The following is an 11,054-nucleotide window of genomic DNA, read 5'->3' on the forward strand; positions in this document are numbered from 1 at the left end:
AAGATAGTCAAGAGACCCATGCCGCAACCGCACAAAGCACTCAATAAGCCCAAGAAGTCACGTATAGGCGGCTTCAGAGTGGCAACTACCCATGCCCGGCCTTCCTGCAAAAATTTTTTTCGGACGCGCACCCTCACAATGCGTGTCGCTACTGTAAGGAATTAGCTAGCCTTGCCCACATGCTCTGGGGTTGCTCCCTGGCGCCGGGGGCCAGGACCACCAAGGAAGAGTGGGACCGAGCTCTAGGCAGCTCGGACCTTGAAGCACAGCTCTGGGCTGTCCATCGGGCCCGCGACGCGGCGGAGGGGCATGGCCTCTCTGTCCCGACGTGGGAGCGGTCTGCTGCGCACCACCCGTTTCGTGGCCTATCCCCCGTAGTAGGTTTGTGCCATTAAGTGAGGCTTCATCGTCGTCGTCGTCGTCATCATCATCATCACAACTCTCATTCTCTCCGTGTTGTCTTCTTTCTGATGGGAGCTTCGCAATTTTCTCTCGGGCCTTCTTTCTACTCCACTCGTCTCGTATCTTCACGTAGTTTGCCTCCCTTTCGATGTGTGCACTCTATCCCTCGATTATGTTCAGTTTATTCAAGTTTCTTATTAGGTAGCTGTTTATTCAGTTGCTGTTCTTTTTTAATATTTGTGTTCTCATTTACTTTCTTATTCCGGAACCACTGCTGTAGTTGTTTTACAATTCTTCCTTTCTTGTGTTTGTTTTTCCGTGCACCATCACTCAGGCCTCAGTGTTGTTCCTAAGCACATTAAATGAATTCTAGATTATTATTCTTTTACATCAGAGCGCAGAGGTGGTGTGGAAAGAAAGAGAACATACAGGAAAGACGCTTAATTGCAACTCAGTTTATATCGAAAAACTGACTACGAAAGTAAGGGCGGAGGAGGAGTGCTAAGTTCATTCAACCCCAAGAGAACGCCGTTAAATCGCTCAGATGCAGTGACGGCGCACTGATACCTGCCCTACCTAGGCTCGAGTACTTCGGCTTTTTAGCTCGTATTTATGAAGCCCTTTTTACGCTAGAATTGTTCCCGAGTGCACATATTATTCGCGCAGGCGGCCGGCCGATGGCAAAGAACACTTACGAATGAAAACATTTGTGAATTCGCCCCTGCTTTCTCCGTGGTTAGTACACTTAATTTCTGCGCAGAATTGGATTACGTGTTTAGTATTTCTCTGTAATACCGCACACTTTAATGTTTTAATACAATAATTAATTTATTATAATATATTTAATATGCTTTAATGCATATCTCTATTGTTATTGTTAACCGAGGGTCCCGTCGCAGTCTTTGACTTTGGGATCCTCGTCTGTATATTGTCTCTTACCCATCCGTTGTACTCAAAGAATTAAAATCTGAAACAGAAGCTGAAACTACAACTATTCGAGATGTCCTCCTTGTTTTATAAGTTCCATTTCTAGAGGACGACACCAGCGCCGCCGGCAGCAGCTGCCTTTTCTCGCGCTCGAGCTACACGCGCCCGCAAGGCACGTTCATAGCGCGTTCCGAGAGGGATTCGACAAGCCCCACTGACGGCCATTTCTGGATCGTTCCGCTTCTGAAGACGCCCATATCTACCGCTTTTACTGGCTTTCGCGGCATCGACTTAGCATGGAGCAACAGAACGACGCAACTGCCTCGCCGCCGTCACCCATAGCAGCGCAGCAGCCGCAGGCTGCTGCACTACCACTCGGCGAGGCGAAAGCCGGGACCGGTGGCCAGACTTCGCCGCTCTCGCCCCAACGCAGGCTCCAGCGCGGACCCCGAAGTCCCGCTGCAAACCCTTCGCCAGCCGGATCCCACAAGCGTTCATCTCACCGCACAAGTCTCAGCAGAAGTGCCAGTGCCAGTCGCAGCCGAACTTCACCGCTGCCCAGTACCAACTTCGATAACGCCCGGGCCAGGCAGGAACGCAATGCGAGGCCTTCGCCCGGCAGGGCCCGCCGCCTCACGGCGACGCTTGGCCAGAGCAGCGGGTCTCCTCCTCCTTCCGTCGAGAAGACTCCCCGCACGCTGCAGCCGTTCCCTCGCCCAGTTACGACAGGTATGGAATGCAACGTTTCTGTGGGACGTACGTGTATCATGTTACTGAGCATCTGAGCATCCTTTATCCGAAATTTTTTTGCGGCTGTCAGTTCTAGCGTAATGGTCGAAAAAAAAATATGATGCTCTCCCGAAAAATAAATTTCGTAATGCGGTAACGGAAACTGAGCTTCGGGTCTTGTATAGCCGGTGATAACCTAAGAGCTATGAGGTTATATGTTCACTGTCGAACTCAAATACCGTTTTCATAAGTTACCAAGGGAATTTATTTACCCGTAGGCACACTTACAACTGTAATATCAACGTTATGTACAATAAACGGTATAGCGCATGTAATACATCATACTTGATATAAACAAAACAGATCAACAAATGGTATAGTAAGTGGTCTCTGTTTGACACTGGCTTTGCCACACACAACAAGAGAACATCATTACAGCGTCCATGCAAAAGCATTATTGCCAGTCTAGAATTCATGAATGACATCCGGGGCACATGCAAATACCAAGTCTAAACTCAGGCAAACAGAATTTGGGCATCATTCTGGCTCATAGAGATTTGCCTCGGGAAACGTTTAGATAACACGTAGACCAGCGGCGAAGAAACTCGACTTCACCGAGTTTGAACTGCTCTTCAAGTTGACCCATAAGTGCTCCACTTAATTAGCCTTGCTCATTTACCTGACCTCAAGCGTTTTCACGTGTGAGGAAGAGCTGCTTTCTCCGTACAGACCGATGTTTCTGTTACTGATTTCAAAATTAAACTAAAGGTCTGGGCAGATTTCGTGGATGATCCTGATATCACTGTCCAGGCAAAGGTAATATTCCAGCTTGAAACACCTATCTTTTATTTTCCAACTAGCCTAATATCTGCATTAGCAGAGTAAAGTTTTAAGCTATTGTTGGATTCTAGCCGCATAGGCTAGAGGTATAATGTTCTCTGTGCTTTGTGGGTGGAGCTTGTGTAATTTTTTGGTTGTCACCAAGTATACTGTCATTTTGAGCTCTCTAACATCGAGTTTCCTGCTCATAACTGCCTCCTTCGTGGTTTCCATACGGTTTGTTGTAGAAGCAAGTCTGCAAGGCCTTAATATACCATCTGCTGGTCCTTTCATTCCTCATGACGTAACTTGTCTAGTTTTCGTTTAAGTGTTTCTGCACTAGACACACAACTTCAACTCCCAAAAAAAAAAATTGACGATAGCGTCAATCCAGTAGTTATCGTCATCGATTATCAATGATGGTCGCGGCATCAAATCCAGACCACCACGGCCACATTACGATGGGGGCGAAATGGAAGAACGCCCGTGCCCGTGTATTGGGAGCACAGTAAATATACCCCGGTGGTCAAAATAAATCCAGTGTCCACCACTACGGCGTGCCTCATAATCAAAATGTGGTTCTGGCACTTAAAACCCCAGAATACAATTCATTTCTCACTAAGGCTAGTCAGCGCATTCTACAGTGAAATTTAACTTTGATTTGTCAGTTAAATTGAATGGTTCTCGAGTAGTGACGCGTTTTGCGGAGAATTTCTCCGTATAAATCTCTGCCCACCGTTATTAACATGCAATATTTCCACTACATCTTAGGAGCGGCTTGGTCCTTTCTCGATATATTCGAAAAATAGTGTTGAGTTTTAAGCCACTTTACGAATGCAGGTGAGCCTCGTCGAACACTGTCGCAGTTCGTTTTTCTTTTTCTTTCGTTTAATTCCGCGATCTTTAGGTTTTGAAATAATCGGAGAGTGAGTACGCGCCCGATGAACGAATATAAGGTTTCACAGAAAGCCAGAATTTGCCGAGCACCATTTCGGCGATTGACTACAGCGCATCCCGCTATCCACATTTGTGCACATCGTCAGGCGTTTCTCGTGTTTCACTTCGAGTAGCGTTTGTTGGCGCAAGAACGCATTTTCTGAAATGGTCTCCGCGACCTGCGTTCACTGACAGCAAGCACCGGCGGCCGCCTCACAACCGCAGCCGAAGATACCGACCAAGGCGGCGTCCTGGCGACGGGCACTTTGGGAACTGCGGCTGCCGGCGCAACAGCAGCTGCAGTACCTGGACAAGACCATGCAGCCCAAGGAAGGGACGCTGCAAACGTTCTCCCTCTCCTCCAAAAGAGACTCTCCAGTGCCACCGGGCCTCTCCACTTAGGATCGGCTGCCACGAAACAGCTAGTACCGCCAGGTCGGACTCCAAGCACTGGGAATACTACCTTCCCGTTTCACGACCGTAGAAGCCGATCCCTAATGGCACCGACTAGCACGGTCACCCGCAGAAACCATGTAAGCACCAACTGCCTTGTTTCCCGCGTAACTTCTTTAATTAATACCTCTACCTAAAGTAATACTTACACTTTTAGTAATTTCTTACAGAAGGATTGGTAGACTGTGGACGAAAAGCGGAAACCTCGGACCGGAGGCTTCGTGTCGAGTTTTTCTTCGTTTGTCTACTTTTGATCAACAGAAGTCTCCGCCACACGTTAAATAGCTTTTCTTCGAAACAATTAAGTCGCAGCCAGATGTTGCCAGGAAAATTCAGCAAAGCACGTCGCTGAACGCAATTGAGAAATATATATATATATATATATATATATATATATATATATATATATATATATATATATATATATACGTTCAATATACTGTTCAACATGGCTACTTACTTGCCTCAACGCGCACTTCGATCTGACAAGGCCACGTTATGTTATACCTGTGCAATATACAATTTAGAATGTTAATTGCTGGTTATTTTCCGCTAGTGTTCGTGTATGGCAACAGCCATACACGAATAGCCAGTGGATTACCACTGGCCAGTACAGCCAGTGGATTAGGTGGCGTGAACAATATTCACCACTATTAACAAGCTTAGGGGCACTTCCTAAGATTTAGGTTTAAACAAGGTACCTACAACAGTTCATCGCAAAAGTTGTAAATCTATCATTTTTAAGCTTAATTATAATTTTCACGATTCAACATATCGAAGCTGTCAACTCTTTGAGGGAGCTTTCGTCAAATAACGTTTGGTACAAAAAGCTTCCTTCCATACTTGAACGAGTTTCCTTCAGAATAACTTCGGCGAAAAATTCGAAAACAATGTCAGTCTGATTTTGTATATCTCAGTAATTCTGGGAACATTTATTTAACAAATAACTAGTGAATGTGCTTGTCACTTTCTTTTCTGTAATAATAACGATTTGTTTAAGTTGGTATAATTTGTTGTACCCAATGCTAAACGCCAGTAATTAAGGGGATAAGCAAATACACTGTTATATACATAGGCAATTTTACAGCTGTGGGGAGCATGTGTCTATTACGATCGAAGGCTCCCGTCCCATGGCACAATTTGCGAAGAAGCATGAGCACCCTATGACTGTATGGGCCTTCCGCACACGCCTCTTGCTTTTCGATGCTTTAGCGTAATGCTTCAAACAACGAGCAACAAGAGGAACCAGTCCGTGCGTGTGAGCGTTTAGTAGTTTTCCCCAGCACAAGGCACTTGCCCATGTCTGTGGATCGATTATGGGTGCTTCACCAGTAAGTGTATTTTTTTTTTTTTTTCCATTCCTCGTTCAGTAGCGGCAACTAACTGCAAGTATATTAGGAAAGTTTGTGAGGACGCGCAGTGGAGACAAAACCATTATTACGAGCAACGTTGTATACCTAGAGATTTCCTATGATAATTAAACCATTCCGGAGTGATTAAATATTTAAATAATAATAATTGCAACAGTTAATGAACATCAATTACAACAATCAAGTCTACTGAGTGTAAGCAGGCTAGCGTTATTGCTGTATCGCCTAAAGAGTTAGTTCTTTATGATGGGGTTTCCCAGCACGAGAACAAATATTCAGTACTTCTCAAAGGGTGTATACTCTAGAGTATTCATTCAGACTTTGGCAAAACCACCGAAACAAATTCGAGCAGCCCTCCCCCCGCCCCTTTTTCTTCCTTTTTTTTTTTTTTTTTTTTTTTTTAGTGCGATAGCGTTAGGCGTCTAGCATCGGACGTCGCTTCGGCAAAAAAAAAAATTTCAAACCAAGTTCCCAACCACGCATACCCAAACACTGTTCTGCCACCGATGTTGTTCATATGCGGTATTTTATTCTTTACGACGTTATTACTCGGAATTTCGAGATCGGCAGCCCACAAACAAATGTAATGGGTAGAAAACACCGACAGCGCATGTCTTTTATGTTAGTCCTAATCGGGCTGAAATATTAAAAGTGCGAGACAATAACAATACATTGATCCGCGCAAGAGGCCCCATTTCTACCAGAAAGCTTGCATTCATGCCTAGAGTTCGCCGCCAGCGTTTCTCACTAAAAGCTACGATTACTGAAGCTGCAGTTGCCTGGAAGCATGAAAAGCAGTCAGGGGTCTTTTAATGCTACGATTTTATGCATTTGTCGTTCGTTTTGTCAATAACCTGATACCAGCAATCTTGGAGGTGCCGCTTGGGGTCCAGTGATGATGCAGAGTGAATGGAAGGGAGAATGAAACGAACGCAATGAAAAAAAAAATTGGCAGTGGCTTAGCTCGGCTATACCAGGATCGATATACGTAGCGAAAGTTAGGCATAGCACGGTTACCCTTGGTTAATCTTGATTGCAAGTCCAGGTTGTCTAGCTATGTTGCGGCGTTTAGCCAGTCGTTCGGCGCGCTGTTTGTGTGTTTCCTAAGCGATTCCTTTCCTCTTCCTCTCGTTCCGATGTCGATTCCAGGGGGGCTCCTCCTGCTTATCAGGATTGTCGCCGTCCAACTGTGTTTGCGGCGCACGCGAGCTCTCCTTTTGAATCCTCCGACGTGTTATCAGACATGCGACGCAGCTGGCGAAGGGAGCGGAGGCGAGCGCAACGACGAGGAATGCGGTGTGACGTCATACCAAACGGCGGCACCGGAAAGGCACTGCGCTGCGCAGCGGCGGAACACCTGTAGCTCGATGCTACTTGTGGCGCATGCGCAGTAGTGGCTAGGCAGCGAGGGAGAGAAAGAAATATCCGTGGTGAGGCGCGCGTTGAGACGTCATGTGCCTCCTCGGAGCACCGCCACGGCGAAATCGCAAGTTCACGGCCAGTAAAGCTTTCGCTTTAAAATTCGACTATTTGCTCACTTAAGAGTGTCCCTTCTTACTACCTGGTGCGTTGATTGGAAAAAGATTGCTCAATTTCTCTCATGTTTTGCAGGCTTTCAAACTTTAAAAAAATGTGGTTTTTTTTGCCTCCCACTCGTCCGCACAGGCACCACCGAAGACTGAACACTTCGTCGGCATACTCTCTTGCGTCCTACTGGCGTTGGTGCTGGTCGTCGGGATCGTCAGGATCGCATTGTCCCCTTCGGCCGCAGCCACGAAGCTCTGCGTGACTGACGCCTGCCAAGCGTATTCCTTCCAACTCATCTCGTCCATCAACCGATCAGTGGACCCGTGCGTCCACTTCACTCGCTTCGTCTGCGACGGCTGGCAGGGGCACCATAACATGGACGTCTGGGAAATACGCTTTCTGCGCTTCATCAACCGCCTGGATGCCAGGCTGAAAAGCATCGACGTCCCTGCAGCAGGACAGAACGAAGAACAGCGGGCGGCCGCCGTGTACCGCAGCTGCGACAAAGTGTACCGAGGCAAAAGCAACGAGTTGGCCGCAGTCAAAGCCGCACTGGCTCGTGCGGGAATCGTCTGGCCGCAGCCGTCCCGAGGGGCGGACGCTCTGTTCGCGTTGCTCTACAGTTCCCTAAAGCTGGGCTGGGACGCCGTCGCGAACTTCCGCGTCGCCCCACGTACCGGCGAGGCGGTGGACGAACTGGTCGTCAGTCAAGGTACATCTTTTGGCCTGCTGCGCGAGTCGTTCGTGCTAGAAAGGGCGACGGCAGTACGGCGGGCCTACTACGAATATATTAGGAGCCAGTTTACCAGCGTCAACGGCACGACAGTCGGCGCCGAGGTGTCATACGAGTTCGTGTGGGAGATCGCAGCACCGGCGACGGACGCCCTCGTGCCTTTCTTTGACTTGTCCGAAGTGACGCCTCAACCTGCCGACTGGTTGGCGAACTCATCTGATGCGAATCTCACGGAAGCACGCTGGATAGAAACCCTGCGCCAAGTCGACATCAGCCTGCCTGGCGGCTTGAGAATATCGGCCGATAATCGCGCTTTCCTCGAAACGCTAATCAGCGTGTGGGAGTACTACGGCGAAGACAATTTCCACCTGTTCGTCTCGTGGTGCACGGTACAGGTAGCTGCCCTTTATGCGAACAGGGGCCTCATCCTCAACTACTACGGCGAGATTCCCGACAGGGCGAAACTCTACCACAGAGCTTTCTGCGTCAGTAGAGCCGTCTTCTTTTCGCAAGCACTCGTCGCGAGATACAATAGCGACGTCCTCAATAGTAACGCAGCCGTCGTCGCCAAAGGAATAGCGCTGTCCGTGCGTCTGGCCTTTTCGCATCGTCTCTCCAACTGGCCTTACTACAACGAAAACGTAACGGTGGTCGCGAACTGGAGCTCGTTGGAGTCTGCCTTCCGCCACATTGAATATGACAATGAAGGAAGAACTGACGGTGGAGCAAGGGACGACATACCGGACATGACCGACTCTTTTGTGGCGAATTGGCAGCATTCGGTGCGCTTGAATACGACACAGCAAACGGTGGAACTGGCGTACGTGATCTGGCACCTGTGGTCGTACTTCTGGCTTTGGGGAGATAATGATTTTCAAATGATGCCGTACATACTGGCCTTCCCGTTTTTCGACCCGAATCTACCCACTGTTGTTAACTTCGGAGGCTTCGGAAGCGAAGTGACGACCGCCCTGGGATCCATCTCTATCCGATACTACCAGGCATACAGCAAAGCGACTGATGACCCCTTCAGCTGCTTGAAGCGGGGGCGATTGGGTAGGGAAGAATACTCCGACGCGTCCATGAACAGCGTGTTCGGCTTCAGGGCCCTTGTGGACGCTTACAGACGAGCTCCTCCCACTACTTTAGCCCTCAAGCAACTCGAGCAGTACAGTGACATGCAACTTCTCTTCATATCGTCGTGTTTCATTACGTGTCCGGGACGTGGCAGAGGACAACGAAATCAATGTGATTCACTCGCACAGTACGTTCCCGAGTTTGCAGTGGCATTTAAGTGCAGCCGGGGGACCATCGTAAACTCTTCTGAACACTGTCAATTGCTCTAGAGACCTGTTCGCACCAAAATGTGTTTGATGTACTTACTTTATGGCTGTGATACTCACGTGACGATAAATTTTGTGTCGAACACTTTCGGCTTGTCAATTCTCTTTGTAACAGGGCCTCTAGGTGATCGCTTGGCACCGGAACCCCGTGCACCTTCTGAATTTGCATTCATTGCGAAGTAGCAGTCTTGCCTATTCGCACTCCTGGGAAAATTGTACTTTTGTTCTCTGACTTCTTATTGTTCTGTGAAGCAAGAGTGAAAATGGGAGATTGGGGACCCTTACTTTCTTTTTTCGGTGACATCAAGTGCAGCTTCCTTCAGAACTACAGAGAACATGTGCTTTATGCTTAGCAATGCCTGCTTTCTGTGTATTTCTTTTGAGTAGATTTTTTTACCATGCGTGAGCATGCTCTCGTCTTGGTGTTCGGTAATTTAATGTGGTGCGTTGACAAAATTAAAATTGGGTGCATCTATTTTGTGAGCACATTTATTGATCGCTCTGTTACGGGCATGCCAAACAGTATGTTTCATGTTGATTAAGATAGAGCTTCATGTGGTACTACGGCACAGCTACCATGTCATTTCGTAAGTTATTGATGCGACTGGTATTCTTCGGGAACTTCATGCAGTATAGGCGTAGTATATGGCAGCCCATATCAAGCCTTTAACTTGAGTCACTGAGTAAGCCATGATATATCGGGTAGAGAATCAGGCTGTTATGCTGAGGAAACTGGTTTCGGAACCGACCATCGACCAAGATGGATCGCTGGGTAGCTGCCAATCGTCCACTTCCAATTAACCTCTGTGACGCCAATTGGGTCTCGGGGTATGTGGCACTGGCCATGTGCCTGTCTTCCGTGGCCACAATGACAAAAAAATTTTAACATTCTGCAGGGCTGGTAGGAATCGAGCCTGCGTCGCATATACTTAGGCGATCTTGCCTGAACAGATATTCAGAAGCGCCCCACGCCTAAACCTTGCGGCGCCTGCAATACATAGCTCGTACATGGCACGTTTCGGAAGTGGCAATACGGTGTCTCACTACATTGCTTATATGCAATCCTACTAACGTGGACAGTCATCCTGAGATGTTCTATGAACTTTTACAATGAAGTTGTCGGTGGCTAGGATCTGGCAGATAGCGTCCGCGCATAGACCAACAATTTTTCATGCGTGGGCCAATCCCGAAGGTGGTGCAATACAGGGTCGAACCGCAGTGGAGGTGGTCAGACAGAAAATTTCTATTGATTGAGATTGTGTTCGGACTCCCTTAGATCCCTGGACCCCCACGTGGTCCCACGCTACGTCTAGACGGTCATGTTCCTTTAATTCATGACGTCGGTAGCCCAAGTCACTGCAGCAAGCTGTGATGTTGGGTATGTAGACGAGAGCAGGACCTCCCAGGCTCCCAGCTCTATATGACGGACTGTCTCTGTGGGGGAGGAACAGTAGGGCAGCCGAAGATGATGTGGGAGAGTGTGGCATGAGGGTCGCCGCATAGGAAGCATGTAGGGGAGGTGCCACAGTAGCGGATAGCAGCTGAGGGGATCGGAGAGAGCGAGTCTGGAGGCGTCTCCAGATTATTTGTTTGGAGTGTGTAAGGGATGGGTGGGGAGGAACGTCTGTCCAACGGTCCAAACAGGGTATTTGCATGAGCTCTCCAAAGCTGTGCGCCCGCTCGCCCGAAAAGCCCAGATCGAGGCGGTCCTGAACCCGGCAAATCCAACCTCGGGCCAATTTATCGGCAGCCTCGTCTCCGGGGTTCCCTGAGTGAGCCGGCACCCACCGGAGCTCCACCTTGCGTGGTAAATTA

The 11,054-nt window shown here is 48.4% G+C and overlaps 1 protein-coding gene across 1 annotated transcript; it reads left to right on the forward strand.

Moving 5' to 3' along the window:
- Positions 1-4,009: 4,009 nt before the first annotated feature.
- Positions 4,010-9,708, forward strand: LOC129386440 (uncharacterized). The gene is made up of 2 exons (XM_055074403.2): positions 4,010-4,346; positions 7,302-9,708. The coding sequence occupies exons 1-2, from the start codon at positions 4,311-4,313 to the stop codon at positions 9,240-9,242; spliced, it is 1,977 nt and encodes a 658-aa protein (XP_054930378.1). The 5' UTR covers positions 4,010-4,310; the 3' UTR covers positions 9,243-9,708.
- Positions 9,709-11,054: the final 1,346 nt, after the last annotated feature.

Source organism: Dermacentor andersoni, chromosome 4 (genome assembly GCF_023375885.2).
Source record: "Dermacentor andersoni chromosome 4, qqDerAnde1_hic_scaffold, whole genome shotgun sequence".
Taxonomy (NCBI): domain Eukaryota; kingdom Metazoa; phylum Arthropoda; class Arachnida; order Ixodida; family Ixodidae; genus Dermacentor; species Dermacentor andersoni.